This window comes from Prinia subflava, chromosome 19 (assembly GCF_021018805.1).
Source record: "Prinia subflava isolate CZ2003 ecotype Zambia chromosome 19, Cam_Psub_1.2, whole genome shotgun sequence".
Taxonomy (NCBI): domain Eukaryota; kingdom Metazoa; phylum Chordata; class Aves; order Passeriformes; family Cisticolidae; genus Prinia; species Prinia subflava.
In genome coordinates, this window is record NC_086265.1 from 10,420,359 (window position 1) to 10,447,306 (window position 26,948).

The following is a 26,948-nucleotide window of genomic DNA, read 5'->3' on the forward strand; positions in this document are numbered from 1 at the left end:
CCCCCGCCGGAGCGCCCCTGCCGCGGCCTTTGTGTGCGCTGTCACATGGGCCGCGGTGCGGGATTTAAGCGGGTCTCCGCAGGACATGCCGTGAGCGGCGCGCCGCAGCCCTGCCCGCAGCGGCAGCGCTCCGCCCGGCCGGGGATGCGGCTCTAGCGGCCCCGCGATGAGCGGCTCCTCCATGGCGAAGAGCGAGTCCCGCACTTCGCTGCTGAAGGCGGCGGGGAGCCGGCGGGCGGCGGGCGGCCAACCCCAGCCCCGCGGCAGCCGCGTCCGGGACGGCAAAGGACAAGGCGGGCAGATGGGGAGGGAGCTGAGCCAGGAGCAGCTCCCCGGGGAGCCCAGTGCCCGCAGGCCGCTCTGCCACCCGGGCGCCCGGGAGGACGGAGCGAGGGGCGCGGGGAAGCTGTCACATGGACGGGGGGAGAGCCAGCCCGAGCCGGCGGAAGGAGGTCCAAGGAGAGGCAGCGGCAAGGAACCGGTGCGGACATCTAGGCAGCATCACCACCTCCCGCCGCACGCCAGCCACGGTCACCCCCAGGACCAGCATCAGCTCTCAGACAGGGATGGGGAGGAGGCAGAGGAGGACTTTTTCTTCAGTCACAGGCAGAGGTCCAGCAGAGAGTCCCTGAAGCTCTCGGAAGGCGCTTCACCTCTGTCCAAATCCAGCAGCAAGTGCTCCACCAAGTCCAGCGGCAGCGATCGGTCAGTGGAAGCGGATCCCCTCATCCAGCAGCTGCACCCCATGCTCAGCTCGGTCTTTGGCCAGGTAAGGGGCAAAGCGCCCCTCGCCACCCACCCCTCCCCCCCTTCTCTTCCCACCCGCTTTCCCTTCGCGCCCCCTCCTCCTGCGGCTCACGGACCTTCGGCTCCTCGCTCCGGAGCCCCCGGGCGCAGCCCGCAGCTGTAAATGCACTGCTTCCTGGCCGCCCCTGCCCAACTTCTGCCGGTGCTGCGGCACGGCCGGGGCGCTGCGGGGTCGGGCCCGAGGAGGGCTCCGCGCCGGGGACGGGGCGCGGGTCAGAATCGGCGGCGCCCGCTGGCCCCGCCGGGCGCTGCGGAGGGCGCTCTCGGTGGTGCTGACGGGGGAAGTGCCGGTGCTTTCCCAGTCGCCGGGGGAAGTTGTGCCTCTGCCTGCTGAGGGTGAGAGTCAGAGAAGCGGATTTTTAAAAGCTATTTACTTATTAGATTCCATCTCTCTGGCTCCCCGCCTTGCTTTGCTGTATTTGTTTACATCTCCTTATGGTACATTTCTGTACAATCAGCATATGAATCATTTCTGATGGCAGAAGCTGTCAGGAGAAGGTAGTGGGGAGGATGACAAAAAAAAAAAAAAAAAAAAAATCCTGACCCAATTCCGAAGCCTTCCCAGTCACTATGTTAGAATGGAACAGATGCTTTTGGTGTTTGCAAGCTCTTTTGGTACAAAGCTGTCGCTTTTAGCTGCTTTTGCTAGTGAAATTACCCAACAGGGTTACCCTCCAAAAATGAAAAGGCAGAGGGAGACTAGCTTGAAATTTTCTTTTAGAGACATCTAGGGATGTTACTGGAAAATGTAATCTCTGGGAAGATTAATGTAACTGCAATCTTCCAGAAGCACAATTGTAGGTATAAGCCGGTAGCCTGGGTGGCTAAGTTCCATCCAGCCCTGGAAATGATCAATTAAATCAGAGTTATGATTTCTAGAGTTTGTTATCGAGTCTTTTCTTTCTTGTCTTATTTTTTTAATCCTTTTTTTTAATGCGTGTTTGGGAGGCTTTGCAGGGAACCTGTTCAGACTGAGATTATGGAGAGAATTAGAAAAATGTTTGTAACTGGGTGGAAGGAGGTGATACACCCGTATGTTTAATAAGGGTGTGTTGTCTACTTCTGTTCATCTTGACTTCCCCAGATAAAAATCAAAGAACATCTGTTCTCTCCAAAGCACAACACTTTTCTGTTGTCACTGACAGTCTGCTGTTTAGGAATGTTATGATTGTGTTTAACTCAAAACGAGTATTACTTTCCCTGTGCCAATGGTGCACCTGAAGTCTAGATTAAAATTTTGTCGTAACAATAAGAAAGAGCCTGGTCAGCGGATTGATGCTCAACCAGGTTACAAAAAGCAATATTCCAGCACCAGGCTTTGAAATGCATCGTCTTGGCTCTGACTTACGCAGTAGTTCTGAGCAAAGTGAAGATGTATCCAAGAAAAGGTTTTAAATCTATGGGACTGTATGTCCCCAAAGCATCAGAAATACAAACAAATCCATGCCAGGTCTCCCACTCACAGAAACCCCTCTGGTTTTGAACTCAGTCCTTACCTGAACAGCATCTTTATTTTATCTGCTCTGCTGCTTGCATTCCAGTGTCAAAAGACACTTCTGAAGGCTTTAAATGTAGCAAAATTTATCTGTGGTGTTGAACAATGCCGTTTACTGAAATGAGAGAGATCCAATTCTAATTTTCACTTTTTCATTCGGTACCTTGCACCAGTGCTTACACACACACCCCAGCATCTTTCTTTTGGAATGTAGTGTTATTTATTCCAGTTTCTCTCTGTATTCATCTCTCACTGCTTTCTTTGAAGTAACTATGACAGAATGAAAATTAACTGGAGATTTTACTACTGACTTTTAGGACTGGGCTGTAGTAGATCCCCCTGTACAGGGGCAAGATGAGGAACTATAATTTTTTTGTGATTTAGGATACACAAAGAGCTGATTACTGAAAGACATACATGAAGCTTTTTTTATTTTTGTGATATCAAAATCCTGGGATGTATAAAGGCCCAGGGGTAAGATGTATGGAAATTCTGTCATGACACAGAATGATTCAATTTTTGTTTCTGTGAATGAAGAAATAAGTGCCCAGCATTGTGTAAAAATGTGTGTGAAGGTCTGAGACAGGCAAGGACTTGTACCTGCAAGAGCCCAGACTGCAGCCATAGGTACAGACATGTCCTGGGTTGCAGTCTGAGGCTGCAGGTGCTGTAACACCAGTCTGCTCCACATTGTGATTACAAGACAGCAACAGCTCAGCAGATAATTCATTTAATATGAGAACTTCTTTCTAGCCCCCACAGACCACTGTGAAACAGTTAAAACAGTAATTTTGCAGTACATAGGAGAGGAGCACAGTGATGCATATCGCAGCAGCAGAGCACTGTGGTCCAGCAGCACCACAGTATATCTTGTTCCAGCTCTACAGATGTGGAACATCATCCCCCTGTTCCATGCTGGTGCAGTGATGTGGTTGCAAATGCAGACTCTACAGTGGTACAATCAGATACACAGAAAAGGTTGCAGGGATGACTCCATGGAGAATGTCATTATTGCAGCAACAGCAAAAAGGAGCAGTTCAGGACTAGAGGGTTCTGTCTGAGGGAGACAGATTTGTAGCTGTGCAGAAAAAAAGACAGAGTGAAGGAAGAAGCGCCGTGTTTATATAACCAGCACAGCAATATAGTGCACTGTGGGTGTGTACTCCAGGAGAATGCTAAGATACTGCCAGGATACAGGATGCAGTGATATTTTATTAATTAGGCTTGTGCTATATTGGTGCAGTGATGTTCTAATACCATTAAGCAGTAATACTCTTTTAGGATATTTTACCATTTTGTAATTGAGTGGTACATGAATTAACAAAAGTAGGGTAGTGTAATGATGCATTAAGCCAGGATGTCATCTTAGCCTAATGACATGTTTGCACACTGGCTCAGCGTGGCAGTTGCAGAGAGCACTCTGTGGACTTCATAGTGGCTTGGGATGCAGTGCGTGCAGCTGCGGGTGCCTGGAGAACACGGCACTGACAGTGCAGTGCTGTGGTAATGCAGTCCTGGGGCAGAGCAGAGATGTGATACTGGTGCTGTGTGGTCAGAGTTTGGTGGTGCACGGGTATGATAATTGTGGAGTGTTGTAGCCTGACAGAAGAGTTTAGCAGTCTACTGATGTACTAATACAATATCGCAGACAAGAGCCATTCTGTGCAGCAGTGATCACTTCTGGTGTGATATTTGCAAAGGCTGTGCTGATCTGACAGCACCATCCCGCTGTAGCAGGAGGCAGCAAGTGAAGTATTACCCCCATGCCACAGCTTTGGAAGCACGGCTGTGAGCTAGCAAGAGGACAACGCCACAGACTTACCTGGTGACAGTGCAGTGTAAGTATGGGCTGGTTGTATGCGGGACAGTGGGACAGCAGTGTTTTAAAGTGGCCCTGCAGTGGCAGGAGCTCGGTGCAGTGCGGGAGCAGTGCTGTGACTCACGGGTGTAGTTGGCAAGGGGTGTGTGTATGATAATGCAACAAAGTGGGAAAGCAGCAAGAAAAGGGAGCACGAGGAGGATGTTTCTTATGATTTTGACCCAATAGGATAGTGTTGGAGTGGCCAAGTGGCAAAAGTGTGTTGTGAAGCATAAGGGAGCATGCTTATTACCCTGCAGAGCAGAAGAGCATGAGGGTCCTGTAGTGTCTCTGGCGTGGCTACAGATCACAGTTCAGCAACAGGACAGGAGTGGTGACCCGTCAGCAGCTGTGTGGCAGTGAGGTGGCAGCCTAGCAGCAAGATACACTTTATTAATGTAGCAACAGCAGCACAGAGAGCGGGGCAGCAGTGCGGTGGCAGCAGGACCGCAGTGCAAGTTCTGTGGCACTCCGGGGGCAGCGGTGGTGTGGCTGCAGTGCCTGCGGTGCAGCAGCCGCTTGGCACCTGGCTCACCGCAGCTCCGTGCGGGGACTGCGGCACAGACAGCCACCGGTTCTCATCGCTTCATTCCTCCTGTGCCTCAGCGCTGGCCTAGCTGGCACCTTCAAGAAGAGCTTTTCCGGACGTTTGCTATGCAATATTAATTTGTAAGCGATCCTGCCATGTGAGACTTGAACGTTTTCAGAGCCGTTTAGCTTTCACACCCTACCTGACTGTTAAATTTTTCAGTGAAGTGATTCCCCAACAGTTTTCTGTCAATTGCCTCTGGTAGCATGGGGATCAAAGGGGTCAAACAATTGCCGTAGAGAATCATGAAAAATTTACAAGGTTCTGCTGTTAGCACTGTGGCCAAAGAGCTTTTGTATTTCTATTTGTACAGGGAGTTTAAAGCCTCTCCTGACCATCTCTCATTCCTGCTTTAATGTCAGTGTCCACATTACCATTAAAATGAGGAGGGAATCTTTCCGTATTTCCTGTGAAATTTTCCTTTTCTTGTCCTGCTCCATGCCCCTTTATTCTTGAGCTTTAGTTCTTAATAGGTTTTAATAGACCTTACAGCAAACTGGGATGACAGAAGTGGCCCCATTTTGGGGCAGGAGGTGACCCCAGACTGCCTGTGTGGAAAGCATGTGTAAAGAACATTCTCCTCTGACCAGCCCAGAGTGTGTAGGGAAAAGGTGCCTTGTCTAGCCTCTCACCTTTCTGCTCTTCCCATCTGCCAGATGACTTTGTTCCCTCCCTGTCTTTGGCTTCAGTTGATTCTAACGGGCGTTTTGCCCAAGAGCAGTCACTGCATCAGGACCGTTCTTGGAGATCCACCCGTGGAGAACTAGGAAGTCCTGGCGAGTCTGCCAGGGTAGAGTGGCTCCTGGCTTAGTAATGGAATTTTTCAGCTGGCCCTGTGTATTAGTAAGGGAGGCTGCACCGTGTTGGGCTGCTGTGGAGCAGTGGCGCCAGCAATGGAAACTTTTGTGTGTCACGCTGTGGGGTGGCAGGGTGAAGGTGAAAGGTCTGGGTTCCCAGGTGCTCACATGCTGTGTTGTGCCTGGAAGGCAGGTGAAGCAGTGGCATGTCAGGGCTCGTGACAAACTGAGACAGTCTCTAATTCAACTGCTCATTAACACTGTTAAATCGGCACAGTAATTTGGGGTGAACGGACTTCTGGCTTGGCATGACTGACTGCCGAAGAGATGCTGGTCCCATGGCATGATCTTGGCTTGCTTGGAGTATGGAGCGTGGGTGCACAGATTAGAAGGCAGGAAAAAACTGGAGAATTTCCGAATGCACCGACTTTTCCTCCGTGTTTTATGACACCTCTGAAGCCTTATACCGGCCCTGAAAGGGTCCCTAAGGGCGCGGGCGGAGAGGGGACACTCCCGTGGCCGCAGGGGACACTCCCGTGGACAGCAGTATTCCCTCTGCTGCTGCCCGTCCCGTCGGGGCTCCCTGGGATCGGCGCTACGGGCAGCCGGTCCCTACGCGCTCCGCCGCGGGACACCGGGACCCCGGGGCAGCGGCGGTGCCGGCCCGGGGCTCCGCGGCCCCGGCGCGCCCCCGCGCGGCACGGCCGCCTCGGCCCGGGGCCCTTCCCCGTCCGGCGGAGCCGCCTTGACACGGACCCGCCGCGCTCTGGGCTCCCGGGGCATGCCCTGCCCTGGGCTGCCCGGTGAGTGTGTCAGACCCGGGGACAGCCCCGCTGTTGCCGTGAAGAAGGCGAGAGCCGCTCCCAGCTGCGTATTCACAGGGGTCCGGATACCTGCGTGGGGTACTACACCTTCCATGCTTCCATCCCTGCATGAGTTGCCACAGCCCATGCCCATGCATGCAGATTGACATAAAAAGCCTTCATGTACATGTCTTGTCTGTGTACACACAGCCTGCTCGTGCAGCCTCTGCTAAATCTTCTGTGTGGCTACACAACCACCTCTGTACATGCTTATGCATTCCTGTGCTTAAAACATCGCTCGGCGTTTGTGCGCACACCTGCCTGCTGACACCTGCCGCACCTTCCAAGGTACGTCTCATGTTTTTATACATAATGAACTCAGACACAGAGAAACATTTTTCCACTTGAGCATATCCACTCAGTTCCCCCTTTGCTCAGCTTAGAGAAAAGTTCATCACATTTATTGCTTGTAAAGAGCTTGAGGGATGTGAGCCAGACGTACAGAATCACTGAGGGGCAATGGATAAACCTCCTGCCTGCAGTGGGTCTGCCAGCAAACATTAATCTTCGTCAGTGATTTACTTTCTAAACAAATCTGTTTTAAAAGGCTATAGAAAGACATCAAAATAAAACCAAGCTAAAAGAACATTCATTAAATATTCTGTTCATGAAATATACAGCAGTATGATCTAATGCACTGAAATACACAAACCTTCTGGTTAGGCTCAGCTTATCTTTGGAGAGAAAAAACCAGCAGTGATAAATTAATCATAATTTTTATAAGTCCATTGTCCATTTTGTTGAGCTTTACCACCTTGATTTTTGTTTCATGCAATCTTGCGTTTCAACACAATGTCAGGGAAGTTTAGCTTTAGATGTAGTGGCTGGACTGCAGGTTGTCAGCTGAATTAGCTGCGATTCTTTGTAACATTCCAGCTTCAGTAACTGTTTTTCCCTGATGAGTCCATGAGTGGTATTGATTTCCAATAACAAGCAGCTATATGGTGTGCATTCAGTAAAAGACGCCTAGCTAACTTTGGGCTCCCTTTCAATAATCCTCTGACATTCCTGTGACCTTAGAGAGCAGCAGCAGTGCTCATGAACCTGGGTAATCCTCAAATTTCAATCCAATGCCCCACTTAAAAATAAAGGAATAGGACTGTCCTAGCTATGGTCATATTTAGATTTTTAGTAGCTTTCTGCAGCAGCATAAGACCATGAACTCAATGCTATCCATGAATGGAGACATTAGCAATATTCTAATATTTCTTCCACCTATTCCTCCCCTAGAGTACTTTGAATCTTGCAACCCTCTTTGGAAGGAATACACAGGATTGTTTCATCCCACTCAGACAAAATGCATTCTCTGCTCTTGGAAGGAAACAGGCAACCGTGTAACATTGTGCAGCATCGTGTCACAACAGCTGAAGGCAGGAAGTAGAAAACCACCAGCAACCCCAATGTGTTCTGCTGAAATAACACACAAAGGGTTTAGATACTTTGGGACCAGCTGTTCTGAGATACAGCCAGAGACCTGAGATACATAGTTTGGCCACTTTACAGATGCTGTCAGATCCTTACTCAAATTAGAAGTGAGGCAGATCTCTGTTTCAGTGTGGTAAATCTCACATAACGCTGCAGGGTTTGTTCAGAGTATTTGGTTGATATTGGTTGGAACCACGTAAGGTTTATTATAAACAGCCTCTGTGCTCTATATACATGACAAATCCTCACAGCAGTTGCTGAGGTGTCAAGTTTGTACTTGTCTTTTTGTAGCCCATTGATGTCTTTAGGATCATCATCAGCAAATATCCACAGTACACTGTGCTCTGGCCAACGTGTCTCCTGCGCAGGAACTTGGAAGCTGGGCTAATGCAAAATACTTGGATCAGATCTACAGGGAAGGTGTCAGGAGAAGGCACGCTCCCATCTATTTTCATCTAATGTGAAAGGAAGCCAGCTATTTACAGACAGAGCTGTTCTAAACAGAAGTTGACAGGCAGTCCAGGCTTTGCTACCTTGAGAGGGATAGAAAATATCCTTGGTCTTTTTAATAAACATTCTGTTGTTTGTGATTGATTATGATCCAATTGCTCTAATGGAGAAGAATATTATGCACAGCATGAGTCAGCAACACTTTCCCCCTGGAACAGCTGACAGCAAAGAAAGTTCCCAAACTCTCTGCAGAATTCCTCTCCCTTGATGAGAATCTGGACTGCATCCACCAAAACCTACTGGTGCCTCCCTTGAGATGGACCTGTACTTGTCTGACTGGCATATGGAACCATCCAAGGTTCATTTGAGGTTAGAAGACACAACTCAATGTGCAGCAAAAGCACTTGGGAGCTGATGCAGAAGAAGAAAGGGAAATCAGTAGCAGAAGTTCAGTGTGCCAGTGCATGTTCCAGTGAGTGGGAACTTCAAAATGAGGTTCTTGATAGAACTGGCAACAGGAAGATGTTACCTAATCCAAATGCTTAGGCTCATCTGAGGTCTTTCAGTGAACAGGACAGTTTGTGTAAAACTATATGTTTCTTGTAGAATATAGATCTGTATACCTGTAAAATATAGAAAGAATAGCCACCAGATAAAGGGTTATTGGAAGCAAATTTGAAAGCTACTCATCCATATGTGCACTCACCACTCTGGGATAGGAAAAAGTACAACGAAAATTCCTTCCCTGATAGGATAAACTAAGTAAGGGGATGTACTTTAATATATTAAATGTTTGAAGCATTTAATGGGGCTATTGGCAGAACTATGGACTTCAGTGAAAAGATACTAGGAAAGAGTTTTCCGTGCTTTACTATACAATACCCACTACCTACTGACATTGCCCTGTAGCAGTATTTATGTTGTGTTGAGAACAATGATGTAATGTTCCAGCACGTGAAGGACTGTGCACTGAAACAGGCCTAGTCCCCATACAAATCCATACTTCCACTGAAAACTTTTGCCGAGCAAAGCTACAGTTTGATAAGCAACCACACGTTTTGGATTGATTTTGTTCTTTCTGTTGTGTCTGTTGGATATTTGCTGCCACAGGATAAAGTTTCTGGCAGCAGCCAAGTGATTAGCTATGAGGAGTTCTGATATTTTTCTATGAAATGAGAATTTCTGCCAAAGGTGCCAGCCCAAAGCACAGCACTGCTGCCTTTTAAAGTATCCAGACATATTAATCCACCTAAATCATTCCTTGTTCAATGCCAACTCAGCCAGCCTTCTCCCTCCCCTGTGCTCAGGTCAGTCAGTATGCCAAATGCTTCTTTCCCGTGAGCTGAGACCTCGCTCTGTTCCAAGCTGCATCCCCTGAAGTCTCTGCTCCCCACTTTGGACCTGGGGAGAAAGGGAGGGATGCATGAACAGCAGCAAGACTTGCATTTCACAAAGTTCTTACAGATTTTTAGAAAGTTTACAACAGAGATGCAGGCCTTAAAAGAACAGTGTGATTGCCATAAAGAACAGTGTGGGAAAACCAGTATACATGCATGTGCAGCCCTCCCACATGCATACTGACTACCCCAGATATAGGCATACCCACAGATCAGCACCTACACAGAAATGTTTCTGACACACTTATTCTCAGCATTCTGTTCTCTTACAGCAGCCTCAGCTGGAGGAAGGGAGAAAATATGTTTCTTCTAACCTAATCTTCTAATGACCTTTCTGCCAACTCCACTTTCCTGCCTATCTCTAAGCTACCTGTGGTGGTGATGGGGACAAGATCCCACTGTAGAGAGATTTTCCTCCTCAGAGCTCTAGCTGCCTGCTAGATTGTGGTGTCCTGCCCAGTTGCTCTTAAGAGAGTCAGGGTAAATAAGGAGATAAAAAAATTGTTTACGATCACATCTCTTGGGCCTCTTGCAGCTCCACTAGAATTCTTACAGAGTCAAAGGATTGTGGCTGTGCTGCAAACCTGGTGCATGTGGGCTTCCATTCCCTCTTCTCCTCCTGGATTGTGAACTCCCTGCCAAGCCTGGCAGCAGGTCTCAGCCCTCTCACTCTGCCCTGCACATTTCCTACTACTGCTTGTAACTGCAGGGAAGAAAAGCTGGAGAGTAGGCAAACACAGTGATGTACCACGGTTGCTGGCTCTGAATGCTCTGGTACAAGCCAGTATTTAAAGGGTGACCATCTCATTGAGAGACTTTTCAAGCTCAGTAAGACACCCTCCACAGCTGTATTCCAAAGCTGTCCCGCAATGGTCTGGGAACTGAGATGGAATTTTCTGGCAGGAGATGTCTGACTCCCTTTCTTTCCCTCCCTCTGTCTGGGACAGTGTGAGAGATGGGCACTGCTCAGTTTCAGGGTTTTCCTGGCCTCCATGCTTCCTGTCAGGGAGAGATTCATTAGCAGCAGAAAGGCAATTCTCTCTCCTCTCTGCCCTGGAATTGAAGTCGTTTGTCTCGGGAAGGAGCCCTGGCGCCTCACTCGCTGTGTGGCAGCTTCTGCTCAAGGGAGACAAGCACTTCGTCAATAAACAAGGAGCCTGGGGAACGGCTGCAGCTGACAGAGGACATTATTAATGACTGGCACTTTGTCAGAGGGTAGATCAGCCTCCCATTAGCTGCTTTAAGAGGAGAAAGAGAAATAGGGCTAAAGATGGAAGCCTGGGAGCAGCTGGGAGTTTCAGCATCCTCCTGCAAAGTCCCCCACTGCGAGGCCCAGGGCTGGCACAGCCCCTAAGGAGTGACTGTATTTTTCCTCAGCATCTCCTGTGACAATGGGAGACAGGCTCAGTTCAGGAAGAGTTTTGCTTCCCAGCCTGGCATGGGTGGGCTCTGCTATGGAGATCTTCCCATCTGTCCCCCTCTGAGTCAGCCCTGGGTACAAGGGGCAGACAAGGAGTGTCTTCCAGCATCGCTTGTTGCAGCTTCTTGTTTTGGAGAGCCAGTGGACCTTTGTGCAGTTCCTATTCCCCTATTCATTCAGGGGAGAAGGCATTGAGGGAATGTGAGAGGAGGGTGTCCCACTGTCTTCACTCTTGGGAAGCCGTTAGTACAAGGAAGAGCAAGAAACACCATTCCCTATGGCCATGCACTTCTGTCTGTGACTGTAACTGGAGAAGCTGTGGACCTTTGTCTTACTTGGACTCCTAAACTCAACTTCTTAGGTGGAAGAAGCCTCTAAGCTCTAAAGCAACTGTTGAGTCACCTTAGAATCATACTTGATTTACCACAGCACCATCAGGGTGGAAGGAGAAATCCCTGCTTTGTTGTGACACTGGCAGTTCATCCTTCTCTGTCCTACAGCCCTAGAGCTGCCAGGAGAGTGAGTCCTTGGCTCCTTCACAAAAAGCATGTGGTGCAAGTACTCAGCCTATGTAGAAGCTTTTGTTTGGAATCACACTTGCAAACAAAGATGTGAAGTCTTTCAGCTCAACACCTGAGTGTCCAACCAGCCTCTGCATAACAGGGTGTAAGATCGGTGTCATCCCAGTCTCCAAGGTATTTGAAGGAGGTAGCTCTTCATACTTCTTATCACTGTGGAGCTGCATAGCTAAAGGTGCAGTCACTTTCCTTCTCAGATCCTGTTGCCTGAGTGTGATGATGTGTTTTTTATGCAATTTAAATCTCTTTTCAACTGAATACTCTTATGCTTAGCCTAAGGAGAAAGTGTATTGGGGACTCATCCCTTTTCTTGCAGAGATTATTCTACGCTACAGGCATAAAGTCCAAAGTTTAGAGCCAGCTCTAGGTTCAGGTACCCCTTATTTATTCCAGGACTTGGGCTCTTGCAAATGGAATGGCTGGATCTGACATCTAAATTCTTTGACTCACATTATCTAACCTAGGGCTGTTTAGATTTAAGAATCAGGTGTGAGTCCATCTTTGGCAGACTTATGTGGGTTAAACTGCCAATTGATTTATACTTGCAGAAAGCTGGAAAAACTTCAATGCAAGACTGGCTCAAGGTCTCTCCCTTGTGGTTGAATATTACTGTCCTGGGGCTGAGAATCTTGTAGGGTCCCAGGACTGCTGTCTTCAGGCTTGCTTCCACCACATCAGGAAAAAAATCAGACACTTCTAGGTCTGCTGGTATTTATAAGCTGAAACAGGTCCCACCCAGATAAATGGTCCATTTCTGCTCTGAAACAAGCTGTGGTCTGCTCCAAGCCCCTAAGTGGATTGCCTTCTGGCCAGCCTAGCACTGTGGTGATTGAAAAGCCGAGAGGAGTTAGAAGGGGGGTGGGTAGGGATGCACTGTTCAGAGGCTGTGTGGACCCAAACTAGCTAGATTCACAGAACTCATCACTGAAATCACTTCTTGCATTGCCTCTCTGTTTTAATTCTCCCTGAAACAGCCCTCTCCTATGAGTGAAACTATCTTGCCTGCAGATTGAGGGGGGTGGGAGGGATTTGAACATTAATCTGATGTAGATTATACATCCGCCTCCCTCTCTCCCCCCTTCTCACTCACTCTCTCTCTCTCCCTCTCTCTCCCTCTCTTTCTGTCTGTTTCTCTCCCCTCCCTCTCCTTCCTGCTTCATCTCTTCAAGAAAGTGAACATAAAGTAAAATACGGAGAGAGAGAGGCAGAGAGAGAAAAAGCTCCCTGAAGAGGGAAAGCCCCAGCAGCCAGTAGCTGTTTGGATTGCCTGGTGCTGCCTTTCTTGCTTTGCTCCCAAGGAATACCTTTAATGGGATCAATTGCTTCAGTTCCTTTATAACCAAGTCCACCGGAAAGGCAGCCTCAACATATTATGGGCAACTGTGTGAAGTCTCCTCTGAGAAACCTCTCTAAAAAGGTATGTTCCCTGAATCAAAGTGCGCCGTGCATTTCCAGCCCTGCTTCTTGGGATGGGTGACATTGTGGGCAGATGAGAATGGGAGGTGGGAGAAACACAGAGATGAGTCTGAAGGGTTCAGCTTCTTCACCAGACTTTTTCTGTAAGAGCTGCTCGTGCAAGTGCAGCCAGTAGAGCCCAGGATGCTGAGAGCCATGATATGTGTAAATAAATGTGTGTGTAGGCTCGTGTCCTGCTCGCTGTGTGTGTACAGCTCTCCTCTGGGTACATTCAAGCATGTGCTTGTCAGTGTGCACAGTGTGCTGGCACACTCCTGCCAGGGCATCTGGATGTGCGGGTGTATGTGTGAGCTTGTGCGTGTGCACATGCTTCAGTTGAGTTACCTGCTTGAGTATTCACGTGTGTCATGGGTGTAGGGACATATATGCATGGGTGTGTGAAGGGTCACGTGTCTGCACGTGTTGCCATTGCTGTGTAAGAGTATGCACACCTATGGGCCCCTTTGAGGTACGTGTGTGTCCTTGGCTCTTTATGTCTCTGCACAGGCATCCTGAGTGCCTGAGCAGGTTTGCTGTGCGTGCAGAAGGAGGGAATTTCTGTGCATCACACACACGCCCTTGCTTGTATGGTGCTGTGTGTGCTCACCTGCTGGTGCATGTCCTCACAGAAGTCTGTGTGTAGACATGCACATGTTTTTATGTCTAGCCATCCTTGCCTATGTACACTATTAGTTTTGTTGGTATGTGGGCACAGAAGCATGTTTTTCTCTCTGTTCTGCTTGCCCATGCATTTGTTTGTGAGTGGATACTCTGGGCCCTGGCTGTGTGTTTGTGCATCCTGTTGCATGTCAGTGTGGCCCATGTGTCTCCATGCTTGGGCCCAGCACAGAATTCACCTGTGAGCTGCCACATGTATCTGTTTGGCTTCAGCCCACAGTCTACTCTGTGCTGAGGTTTTGCAGTGGTCCTCGGACAAATTAGATTCAGGAATAATTCTGCTGTTATGGACTGGGTTGAAATGGGAATGACATGCCCCAGAAACATTTCTGGTTTGACTGAGGAAGATCTTACAGCACTGTGTACCTGTCAGCCACACTGTTCTCACTTGGCATTGCTGCAAATCTAATAGCTCAGCAAAAAGCTATACAATTCATTCTCCCTGAATGATAAAGTTATGCTGATCATCCAAAGTATTGCAATGAGATGCTGCCTCTGTGGAAACCTTGATGACAGTGAAATGCCACTGCCATCAAGATGCTCCATCCAGGAGACCTTGCCACCTGGGAGAGCTTCTCTGGGAGGGAGCTGTCTGGGAGAGGACCTCCATCATAGAGTGTTTCATTTGGCTGCATATTGGCCTCTTCTGTATAGAAACACAATTTGCTTGTTATCTTGGCTGCTGTAAACAAAGCCAGTCATGGCATGGTACTTCTGTGGGGGAGCTGGGATACTTGATGAGGGAATTAATCACCAAGCAGTTAGGCAGTGCTAAGACCAGTCCTTATGTCAGGGTGACTTGCAGGGAGATGTAGAAGTAGCTGAGGTTCATCCAAATGTTGCACATAGGAAAAATACACTTGGTTGCTTGTAGATTGCCTCCAACTTGGAATAAAAGGAGTTGGCTGCAGCTGTGCAAGGCGACTGCAATTAAAGTCTGACATGTAGCCAGGCTGCTTGAATCAAAATAGATTCAAGAACCTGTAAATTCTGTGTTGTCAGTCTTTGAGGTAATTGATGCTTTCTTTCCTAAAAGCTGCTTTGAATAACTCACTTTGTGTCTAGTTACAAGACCTGGGATGTCAGGACTGAAGAGAAGAAGTTGCAAAGCTGAATTAGAGAATTTCTCAGACGTCACTCTAGTGAGCTATCATCCAGTGAGGCACTCATCCTGACAGGTCCTGGTACTCTGCCACTCTTTTGATTGCAACACACATGATTATAGAGGAGACTGCAGATCAGTCTTAACATTGCACAACTTCACTTGGCTGTTATATGATCCCAGTCATTTTCCTCAGATTTTACTTTGAGCAAACTCATTTTGCTGAAATGTTAAAGAGGAGAGACTGCAGACAACATGTGTGGAAGCTGCTCTTGGGTGACAGTCTCAGCTCTTGAATACATGATTTCAGCACAAAATTTGGGATTCACTCCTAGGCACCAGCTGGCTTGGTCTGGGTCTGGATGACACCAAGGTACCTTGCTTGTTCAGGCTTTGACTCCACGTCTGTTGTTGGAAGCTTCAGTTTCCTATTGTCACGGTGTCCTCCCCCATGATTGTGGAAGCCATCCTGGCTGCTTTTCTCTCCAAGAGACACTGCATTTGGGATCGAGGCCCCTCTGGGCTTTTTGTTCTGCAAAGTCCCTCTGACACTCAGGCAGGAAAATGAAGTGAATCCTGGTGTGCTTCTGCTATGCAGAAATTAAAAGCTTTGGCATCCAGGTCCCTCACTTTACCACCCATCTCCACCATTTTGACCATCTCTAGATCAACCAGGTCTCTTCCCGCTCCATAATCTGCTGGTCTGACACAGCTAAGGGCTGGACTTGGCCAGGAAGGTTAGTGGGCCTTTGCTCAGGGAAGGGACTGGGAAAGCCTGACCTCTCCAGTCCTCTCCTTGCATTTTCTTTTTCATGCACACTCCTGCTTCCCCTGTAATGGGTGGCCGATGTTTTTTTGCCCCATACCAATATCACAGCTCCCTTGCCCTCTCTTCTGGGATGTGGAAGGAACATGGTGAAGGAAACTTGAGTGGATATTTGCAGGAGAATCTGTGAGACTGCTGGCAGAAGGAACACTGCCATAAATCCTGCCTGCAGTGGCATGGCAGGGAGCCTCGCTGAGCTGTTCACCTTGGTCTGCTGGCACTGCAGCAGTTTGTCTGGTCACAGTCCTCAGTGGCTCTTGGCAACTGTTTTTTGTTAAATTGGCAACCTCTATCGAGACAGAAAAATAATGGGATGACTATTATGAGGTACTGCTGTATAGCTTGGTAATAAACTATTGAGTGGAAGTGTCAGCAAACAAACATTTGGGGCTGTGGGGCTTTGCATCTTTCACATGGCTCCACTGGAATTAAACACAGAACTGATGTGGGGTATTTAAGTGATTTGTATTTTTTGGTGTGTTAAACTGAGAAATGTGCCAGGAAATCAGGCTGATAATTTTGAAAATACATTCCACTGATGTCACAAAACTGTGTAGCTCAACACAGATGTCTTGACATTTAGCTGAGCTAGTAATATGCCATTCGTGGATGGATGCTCATCGTTCAGTTTTTTAAGGACAAGTGTCCTATGTGTCAGAATTAATCAGAGACAGATTCCATTCTCATCCATGACTGCAACGAAAATGCTTTTCTGCTTCATCATTTTCTTTCTCCATGGCTTGCTTTTTGAGTTATTTTTGTTTTGATACTTGATATTCACATGACATTATACATGAGCAGATTGGTGTAAGACTGTGTACAAAAAGGCAAATTACAAACCATGCATGCAATGTAACAGCACATGGCAGACACAGCTAGTAGATACAATAGTCTCAGACAAGTGTAAATGGGGGGTGTTTTTATCTGGTCTTTTAGCCTGAAAATGTACCTCAGGCTTTACGGAAAGGGTTAATAGAGACAATGACAAGTGACAGAGCTTCTCTGATCACCCCTGGGAACACTGGCTGTAAAAGTAGAATCGTTCCTGAAGAGGAATCTGATGTATGATTAATGTTTATTCTGTAAAACCAAGGGTCCTGTGGGTTGTGTTGGCTTTTTATAGCTGCATGGGAATATCAGGATAAGAGTTTTTTTGCAGAGCCAGGGAAATGCATTTCTATAAAAGGAAAGCAGTGCCTCCTTATAAAATCCAGTGCTGGATTCTGTTCTGGAGCCTTAGCTTAGCAGGACGTGTGCACTTAGGAAAATGTGCAAATGCAAACACTCAAAAATCTTGTGCTCGTGCCTGATCTCCACTCTGGGACTGTCAGTGATTAAAAGAGGCCAGGGCAGTAAGTGCCTCAAACCCTGAGGATGTAACTAATTAGTAGCTGCACAAGGCAGCATGAGCTTGCAGTTGGCAGGGCCACCTGATGCTGTAAATGGTCTTCTGATAACGTGAGAACGCGTGTGATGCTGTGTTGCTGAAAAGTAACGTGGGGCCTGTGCCGTGGCATTGTGCAGGCTCTGCCTGGTCTCCTGGGGATGCCCTGGCCAAGGCGGGTTTGCCCGGGGCACGGGCTGGCACACGCACTGTTAAGTTGGGATGTGCTTGTCCTTTGCAGCTCATTCAAGGCAGTGTTAACTCTGGGGCTGATCGTGGGAGTGTGGCACTTTGGGCTGTGTCTGGGTAGATGTGAGCAGTGCTGAGAGTTTGATGTAATTTCAAAGTGAAATTCTCGTGGTTGGTTGTTCCTCTTTCAGCTTTTGAAAGTGAACTCCTGGACTTGCAGCTTCTGTACAAATCCTAATAGGCTGGTGGGGGGGACACAGTGTGCACCAGATGAAAGAAATTTAGCAATTATGTCTCTGCGAGGCGGTTCAGTAAAACTTCAGAGGAACGAGATGGGGAGGTAACATCCTCTGTTGTGTTGTTTGCTTGCTGCTGGTTGGCTGGGAAGATCCGCCATGACGAGAAGACGAGCTATAAAGCTGTCCAGACGAGCGAAGAGGGGTCGTCGGCTGGCGAGTACCAGGGTCCGCTCATGGTGCTGGCCCAGAACTGCGCCGTCATGCACAACCTGCTGGGGCCAGCATGCATCTTCCTGAGGAAGGGCTTCGCAGAAAACAGGCAGCCTGTACGTAAGTTACACCCAGCGGGGCGAGACACGCACAAAGCCACGTGGACGCGAGTCGGGGATGCGGAGCCGCCCCCGGGCTCGGTCTGCGGGGAGCTCTGTAACTCCCAGCCCTGGATCTCGAGCATCCTGGCTCCAGCTCCAAGTGCAAATACAGTCACGGGCAAATGTCTGACCTGAAGGATGTGCAGATACCCTTGTGCCTAAACACCAGGAAAGGAGGATTCTGAACTTGTAGCTATGGAAGATAGATCCAAGCCTACACTCAAGTAGACATAATCATGAATTCAGGAAAAGGTTTTAGGACTTCAGGACTTGCATAATAATATGAACTCAGGAAGTGTCCAGTGCTCAAAGCTGTTATTCCAACATGACACCTACCTCTCATTCCCCAGCTCAGATCAGCATTTAAAGCCTAAATAGCCAGTTAAATGCAAATCAGGGCATCTGTATTGGGAACAAGCTGTCCGTATTTGACACTGTTCCTATCAGTTCACAGTGAGCACACTAGGACCAGCAGAAATAAACAGACAGCTGTCTCCTCACAGATACCCAAACACAACCTCTTGTGCGCTGGCATACCCAGCCTGACACTGCAGCAATCCCAACCAGTTAAACTGAGGAACATCAGGCTGTCCTTATATTTGCAAATAGTGCCATGCTACCAAATGCCAGGCAAATAGTGCCAGGCTACCCTCCCACACGGAGAGAAGAGAAATAGCAGAACCACATCTATTCATTCAGTCGCACCTATTGTAACTAGGTGTTCATTTGCATCCAATGTATGCATTTATATAGAAACAATAAAAATAGGTGCTTGTATGTATGCACCCCAATATTGTGTCTTTACAAGAACTAAAACATATTTTTGCCCCCAAATATTCTACTCCTGCAATAACATGAATTCAAAGATAAACAGAAATGTATGATTAACATACCTTTTATGGATATATGTATGAGTGAATATGTGCATTGTCCAGTATTCACCCAGTGCCTTCCTTGTTCTTGTGGTGAAATAAAGCTCACCCCAATTCCCTCAGAACCAGATATTAATTGCCTCTGTAAGAAACTTCTGTTTTACTTGTGTATTGATATGATCATCTACAGCTGTAGGGCACATGTAGGTCATTATTTCTGAAACCTCTGCTTCAACCAACAACTCAAAAAATAGTAATTGTGTTGTTTTGATCAAAGGGCTTTTGTTCTTCCTAACCTTCAGCTACTAAGATATAGTCCCTGTCCCAGGTCACTAAAACATGAAACACACTTGCTGACCTGCACAGAGCCACCTGTCACAGGAGACAGGTCCACCTCCCTAGTGGACAGCTGGACAAGTGTCCGTCCTGCTTAGGCCATGGAAGATCACTGTACCCTAAGAGGTCTCCAAAATAGGATTAGTGATGTCTCTAAGTACCCTGATGTAGAGTAAGTGCATCTAATACACAGCTTTACTTTTACTGACTCTCTAGACCGACAGGATTTATTGTACATAGAACAGAAATAAATGAGGGTAAGACCATTAAGTATAATGGACTCTTTGGGGGTCATGTCTGCTCATATTTAGGATCTAAACTCTTGGAATAGTTTTATTCCTTTTCCTATATATTATCTGAAAGCTTTAGAGTGATTCAGCTAATTTTATCCCAATTTTACTCCTTAATCATTTTACGAGATCAAATTTAAACAGAAAACCTCTTCATGATGTTAGTTATCACATAAGTCAGATTTTTGGAGGGACATAAACCCTCCCCCTCCTTTTGCATTTGCAGTCTGTGGGAAACACAAATTCTTTGGTGTGCAAAATTAGAGCCAGTACTGAAGCCCCCACTTGTGACAAGTGTCACCAGTGTCAGCTGCAGTGTGGTCTTCAGTGAGGGAGGAGGAGGAGGATGGTCTTGTGAGGACTGTGCTGGAGGAGGGCCCGGTCCTGCCCTGGTCACTGTGACAGCGCTGCCGTGGGTGAGTCACGGCACCCTCTGCACTGCGCTGCCGGCGCTCACAGCCCTGCACATGCTGTGCACACAGCCGCTATCTCCAGGGATCAGGGCTTGCAGGCGCTGGAATAAAGGGCACAAGGTGTTGGAACTGATCAAGGCTGGTGTTCCTCTGTTATTTTATCTAAGGCAGGAGGGCAATTATGCTTCCTGCATCCGGTCTAAGGATTTTGAATTGTTTTATTACTTGGTGTTGATGAAAACAGAACAAATGGGATGACATGTTTGAAAATACCAGGTCTGTGAAGGATGAAACAGCAGAGCCAGCACGCTCCGACAGTTCCATCCAGCACAGAGATGCCTCTGGGAAGGTTACAAGTGGCAAGCTGGTCATTTCTCTGGCACAGCCCACTTCTGCACAGACGTAAACCAGTGTGTGTCCTAGTTTGCTATGCACTCTGAGCAGCTGCCATTAGAATTTCCAGAGGAGCCTGTAGTTAAATAGCAAAGGATCATCCTTCTCAAACTGATCAAAGGCACCATCTCCAGGCACATGTGGAGAGGCTGGAGGACACCTGGAAGGCAAGGAGAAACTCCCCACAATTAAGGGGAAAAGCCAAGAGTGAGACGACAAGAGAGATCGCATTTCTGTGTTTCCAAATTCTCAGATGTTTTGGATTTGCCTGGGAGCCATGGGACGAATTAGAAAAGGCATTTAAACCAGAAAGCAGTGCATTTCCATGCTCATCTCTTCTTCCTGGTGCAGTGTTGGGACTTTCCTATGCGCTTATATCCTTCCCCTTCTTCCAAGAAATTCAAATTGGATGTTTGAAGCTGCAGTGTTTCCTGAATATGGTGAATTCTTGTCCTGTTTCATTTGTAGAATGACTTTGATGATGTATATGTTGTGTGTCTGCCTTCCTGACTGGTTTCAAAATGCTTGTATATGGAGTTGAGGCTGAGGGGAAGGGGGAAGTGTTGGTGGGAACCTTTTTGTGGGGACAGATTGTAGGAGATGTCACTGAGACATTGACTGTGAGAGACCTCACGGCTGTTGCTGTCCTGCCAGAAGGACAGAGATCAAGCAGTGATCTGAGCAGATGATGGTCTAGACCTGCTGGTTACAAGGACTGCTTCCAGCTGCTTTGATCTGTGTGTGTCAGCAGGAGTGGCAATAGAAATACAATCAGAGCTCCACAGGAGATCATAACTGCTGCAGGGACAGTCTCTGCTCCAGAACTTCGTGCTGGGGGATGATGAAGCAGCTCCATGAAGGTTCCAACAGTACCATCAGTGGGGAGGCCACAAATGCTGTGTTGGTCCAGGTCTATTCTGTTCAGGGACCACCTGTTATCCCCCCCGCTGTCCACCAGATGAGAAGGGGAGGGGCTTCCAGAGAAATGTGTGCAGGTTAACACCCCTCTCTTTGGGAAGGAAAGCTGGGAAGCCTTCCTAGGTAGATGGTATTAAACATGTCATCACCTTCTTGTTTCTTCTCTCACTTTCTGGCTTGTTCCAGAACCCTTTGTACCAACAAGTGCTATTTTGAAACTATGTTTGTGGCCAACAAATGTCTTTAACATAATATGTTCTCTTTTTGCAGGATAGAGAACTGCGTCCGGAAGAAATTGAAGGTAAAATTTGTTGCTCCTTCTTTGTCCTCTTTCTCCTTGCCCTATTGGCTGGTCCTTTCAAGTTGGGTTAAAATAGTTTGGGGTAAATCAAGGGAGGTGATTGCTGGAGTAATTTCTGGAAACCCCATTAAAAAGAAATAATGTATAAAACTGAAAGAGTTCTGACTGTGAAGGAATTTGCATCCATTCCATATTCTTCAGGGTGAGAGGATAAGTAAGTGATGGGATATTGGCTGTTAGGGAGCTGCTGTCCCTCCAACTCCCACAGATAGTGTTGTGGAGCATGATACTATAATATGGCTCCAAGGAAGCTGTTTTACCTGCTAATCCATACAGTGAGGGGTATATCATAGAGTGCTGAGGTAAAAGTTGGAAAAACTTACTAGTTGCAGTTTCTTTAGGGAGCACAGTTTAGCCATGAAGCATTTGTGACACTCGTAGTCCAAGCAATCTTTCCTGTAAGGAATGGGTCAGCAGCACTGCTGCAGAAGAGCTTAACTTTGCTGCAGTCATTACCTCATGTAGGGAGATCTGGTGGGAAAATCCTGAGTATCTTAGAGAGTCTGGCTTCATAAAGTGCTGTTGATTCTGGGGAGTTTACTTGGAGAAGGTATTTCAAGCTGTCACTGACAATTGTTCTTCCATTCCCACAGAATTAAGAGAAGCCTTTAAGGAGTTTGATAAAGACAAGGATGGGTTTATTAACTGCAGGGACCTGGGGAACTGCATGCGGACCATGGGCTACATGCCTACAGAGATGGAGCTAATAGAGCTCTCCCAGCAGATCAACATGAACCGTGAGTAACACACACCCAGCTGTACCTGCCTGTTGCTGCTGCACCCTGCATCATTGCCTCAGGCTCTCTTGGTCTCTGGCTGCCTCTTTTCCTTTGGATTTTTCCCCTCTCTTCTTTGGTTCTGATTTTCACTCCTTATCATCTCACCTGTTTGTTTGTGGTTCCTAGAAGTCAATGCCTTTGCTTTTGCTTATCAAAGGGACTGTGTGGACTGTAGTGTATATGGGAACAGTGAGTGGAAGGGTTGTCCTTCATGCTTATGTTGTCAGGTATAAAACTGCTCTTACTGTGGGCAGTCAGGCACTGGTGCACAGGTTCTGTGTGTTGTCACATTGAAACTGTTGTCAGATGGTGTCAGACTGAAGAGCGAGCCTGGAAGATGAGAATGCTTTGATCAGATGGGTGATGGATGGGCTGTTGCTCTGTGGTGTTTTTTTGTGTATCTGCTGTGTGCCTGGGGATGGGCTGTGAGTGAGCTGTGCTGGCAGCATCGGATGGCAGCATCTGCTGCAGTCATGGAAAGATGTGACAAATGCATCTGATTCATTGTAACTGTGTTCGTGGCCCTTGTCTTTCACCATAGTTTTTGTCACCTCTCCTCTGTGGCAGTGCAGGGTCTCACCCTCAGCTAGGTGGGGAGAAGCATGTTTAGTGCATGTTATTTCTGACACAGGATTATGTTGAAAGGACAAATTACTTGGTCAAGGGAAAGAAAACAGCTGTGACATATGCAACCAGTCACACACAAAGGCAGCTGATAACCCCGGCACACAAGTGCTTGGGAATTTGAGAGTGTTGCTGACAGCTCTCAGGGCCCTAACAAGTAAAAGAGCTAATACAGTGAATAAACAGTTGGACATACATTAGCTGCTGTAATGGAGCAGGACTGCGCCACTGCTGCAGGGCACTGCCCAGGCTTTGCAGGAACATCATGCTGTGCCCTTGCCGTGCCCTTTGGCACAGGCACAGCAGAGAGTTGCTATAAGCACTGGAACGATCAAGCCTTTGATACATACTGTGTGATGCAATAAGGGTGTGACAGTCCATGGCAGCCTAGGATGGAATAGCTTTGGCTCATTCTGCCCAGCCCATAATCCAGAAAATACAGGGTGAAACTACTTCTCCTTTTCCTTGCACTGTCCCACACCTTCTGTGCTTGTGCTTCCTGAAGGGCCAAGCGCTCTCTGGGGCACACACAAATGCAAAGTGAGTGCTGGTCTTGGCTAACTTACGGTGTTCTTACACACAATCTTTCATCTTGTCCCAAGTGGGTGGCCATGTGGATTTTGAAGATTTTGTTGAGCTGATGGGACCAAAACTTCTAGCAGAGACTGCAGACATGATTGGCGTAAAAGAACTTCGTGATGCCTTCAGAGAGGTGAGTGATTCCTTCCGCGTGCCCCCAGAGAGATGAGCAACACAAGACAGGATAGAGAGAAGACCCACTGGAGAAGAGAAGAGGAGGAGGAGAGAGCAGCATAGTGGAAGACCTAGAAAGAGCCCAGTCAGGCATGGAATAAGAGAGGAGCAGAGAACATTGCTAAGATAAGGGAACTCTTGAGGCAAGGAAGAGAAAAGATGGTGTAGACACAGCATTTGCAAGGGTTTTCTGAGGAGAAAAGGCAGACTGGATCCAAAAGACACTCAAAGGAGGGACATGGAGAAAATGGAGAAAATATAGAGCACTCAGGATCAGGACAATACAAAAACCAACCCAGAGCAAGATCTGTTTCCATAACTGCATTTCCCCTGCTGGTATTTTTCATGTGCTTGCAGTTTGACACCAATGGCGATGGGGAGATCAGCACCAGTGAGCTGCGAGAAGCCATGAAGAAGCTTCTAGGGCAGCAGGTGGGTCACCGGGATATTGAAGAGATCATCCGGGACGTGGATCTGAACGGAGATGGGCGTGTTGATTTTGAAGGTGAGAAGGGCTCAACACTCACTGTCCATCTGCTGTGAGTCAGGGTTTCACATCAGTAGCTGAAGTGGAAGATTTGAATCCTCAGGGCCCAGGGTTCTGCAGTATGGAGAAAAAATAATTTCATTTTTTCAGTGGGATGAATTGTTCATTTGTATATCATCTCTTGCTGCATCTCAGTTTTGATTAGATCTCCATAATTCTAGCATGGTAAGCGATAGAACCTGTCATACAGAAGCAGATCCTGGTGCACACATGCTGTGCCTGCCATTGTTTTAGGGGGCATTTTCTTTTCTTTAAATCTACTGCAAGAACTGTGAGGTGTCTGGATTGCTTTGGAGAATACATTGCACCTTCCATTTCCTCTGTCTCACCTTTGTTATATTGGTTTATAGAGAATTTATTTCTGTTCCTTTGTGCTAGAAGATGGTCATGTGCCAGCTGTGCTCACTAAGATTGCAGATATCTGATCTATAGGTGTCATTTTAAATCCTAGAGATAATTAATTTCTTCTCACACTTTTCATGCCAGAAGGACTTTGAAAAATAAGAGTGGTTAGGCTACTATCCTAGCCATTAGCTGTGGCAGGAGCAATATTAATAAGAGCCCAGGGTTCCTGTCAAGGAGGCAGTTGATACCAGACAGCTAAGAAGATATAAGAGCTGGAAGGTGTGAGAGTGTGGCTAGCTGCTTTTTTTTGCTGGTGGAAATCCAGATGTCCCTTTGCAGTAAGGATGAAGTACAGGAACTATAAAATTAAAGTAAAATTGATATAATTTTTTTTGGCTCAGCAGCATTCCTGGGTCTCCTGCATGACAAGGCATCTCAGTCCTCAGGATTACTGAAGCCTCTGAGGGCTTTGAAAATATTAGAATACCACCAGTATCTTCCTAGAAAATATCTGGTAGCTGCAGTTGTTCTAATGTGCTGGCTGATTACATGACAGTAGCTCTCCTTGTTTCCCACAGCTAAATTATGTTAGACAGCTAAAATACATGAAATGCTATCCCAGTATCAATTTCTCTGTGCGTTACCACTTTAGTTGTCAAAGGACACCTCCATCAATGGAAAAGGAGAAGTCAAGGGGGTAATTTCCACTGCCCTTCTCTTTGCAGAGTCATTAGTTCCTCAGCAATTCAAGTGAATTCAACAGAATGAAAATGCATTTATATTTGATGGCATTTACACTCAATTTGAACAATTGCAATTGACTTCACAAACTGTGGGGTACTCAAGAAATAGATACAGGGTATCCTTACAGTTACCATGTATCTTTAAAAACAAGAAGTCTCTTAAAGTAAACTTTTCTCGACAAGAATGCCAGTATCTAGCAAAACTCGTGCTTTCCCACACTGGTATCTCTGTGAAGTGGCAAGTTTACCAAGAAATCATACCGTGTTCCCAAAACTGTAAATCAAAGTTCCCTGAAGTTGCAGTGAAGGGAGACAATGCTTGCTGTAGTGTTGCACAAAGAGTTGCTTGTGCAAAGAAGACTAGGGAGGCTGGGAAGGAGTCCAAGGCAATGAATTGATCTGCTAGAGAGATCTTATCACCATATCTAATGCAAGGATTAAAGCCTGTGTTGTGTGAGCTCTCAGGGCCAGTCTCGGAGTGCACAGGCTTTGCTGGCAGCCTGGGGACTCCCACTCTCACCCTGGCTGCTTGCTGTCTGCAGTGAATGAGAGCTGAGTTGAGGACCATGGGTGGCTTCTGTTTCAGGGCTGTCTTGTGTTGTTGGTTGCAGAGTTTGTTCGCATGATGTCCCGTTGAAGATTATTCTCAGCTAAAGAAGAATCAGCACCTTAGAGAGGGCAGAAGAGGACCTAGATGGAGCATCTAGCCCCGATGTTCCTACATGAAGGTTTATCGGCTGGCTGCAATTAGGACATTGCAAGATGACCTGCTGCTCCTCCCTCATGGTGGTCCCCATGCCCCTCCACCCTTTCACACTGTGAAAGACTTGCAACTTCCTACAACTGGAACCATTCCTTGAAGATGATTGCAGGAAACTGCAGAGCCAGGACTTGCCATGATGCTTTCATGGGATATTTGCAACTTTAGACTCCTCCTCCCCAGCTTTATTCTCCCACCAGCTGCTGCAAGGCAAAAGCAGGAGAAATTCTCTTGGCTTGGTGGATGAGAGCAAAGCCATTGGGACTGGTGGCAGCCTCAGGGCGTGCTCTGCACTTCTTGATTTCCCTTGGTGAACTGTGTCTGTGTTTGCCGTCTCAGTGTGTGTCTATCTGTGTGAAGTTATTTATGCTTCCCCAACATTTATTTGCATCTCCTGTGGTTATGTTTACCAAGAGTAAATTCAAATATATGTCTTGCGGGGGGAAAGTGATAAATATGCACGTTGAAATGATGTGGAGCCTGGATGTCCCTGTGAGAGGTGGTGGCCGGGCTGGGGGAGAAGGGCTTGGGCAGATGCACACCCAGTGTCTGCACCGGGATCCAGAGACAAGCCCTTGCCATGGAAAGGGAATCACTGCTGGCCATTGAGTCTGTGTCAGGACTCTGCCCTCCCTCCCACTGTGCCCATGGCCAAGGCCTGCAGGTGCCTCACAGTGAGGGCAGTGTGAAGGGTCCCCCTCTCTGCATCCCCTGCACTGGCACGGGCACAGGTGAGAGCCCCTGCAGTATCGTGGGAAGGAGAAATGGGAGAAAGGGCCCAGAGCAGAGCTGGGTGGGAAGGGGATAGGCAGCAATAGCCAACCTCACCCTTTTCAGATAATTTTAAACACAACTGTGAGCACGTGTATGGTGGGAGCTGAGTGTAACTCC

General features: G+C 47.5%; 1 protein-coding gene across 3 annotated transcripts; it reads left to right on the forward strand.

Moving 5' to 3' along the window:
* CABP1 (calcium binding protein 1) lies at positions 1–26,726 on the forward strand. 3 transcript variants are annotated; one of them, XM_063415863.1, is made up of 7 exons: positions 12,871–13,096; positions 17,702–17,878; positions 21,416–21,446; positions 22,100–22,243; positions 23,512–23,621; positions 24,020–24,167; positions 25,909–26,726. In XM_063415863.1, the coding sequence occupies exons 1-7, from the start codon at positions 13,052–13,054 to the stop codon at positions 25,932–25,934; spliced, it is 681 nt and encodes a 226-aa protein (XP_063271933.1). In that variant the 5' UTR covers positions 12,871–13,051; the 3' UTR covers positions 25,935–26,726. The 3 variants fall into 3 exon arrangements, with proteins under 3 accessions (XP_063271932.1, XP_063271933.1, XP_063271934.1); XM_063415862.1 differs by lacking the exons at positions 12,871–13,096; positions 17,702–17,878 and adding an exon at positions 1–769; XM_063415864.1 differs by lacking the exon at positions 12,871–13,096 and having other exon boundaries at positions 17,685–17,878.
* The last annotated feature ends 222 nt before the right edge of the window (positions 26,727–26,948 follow it).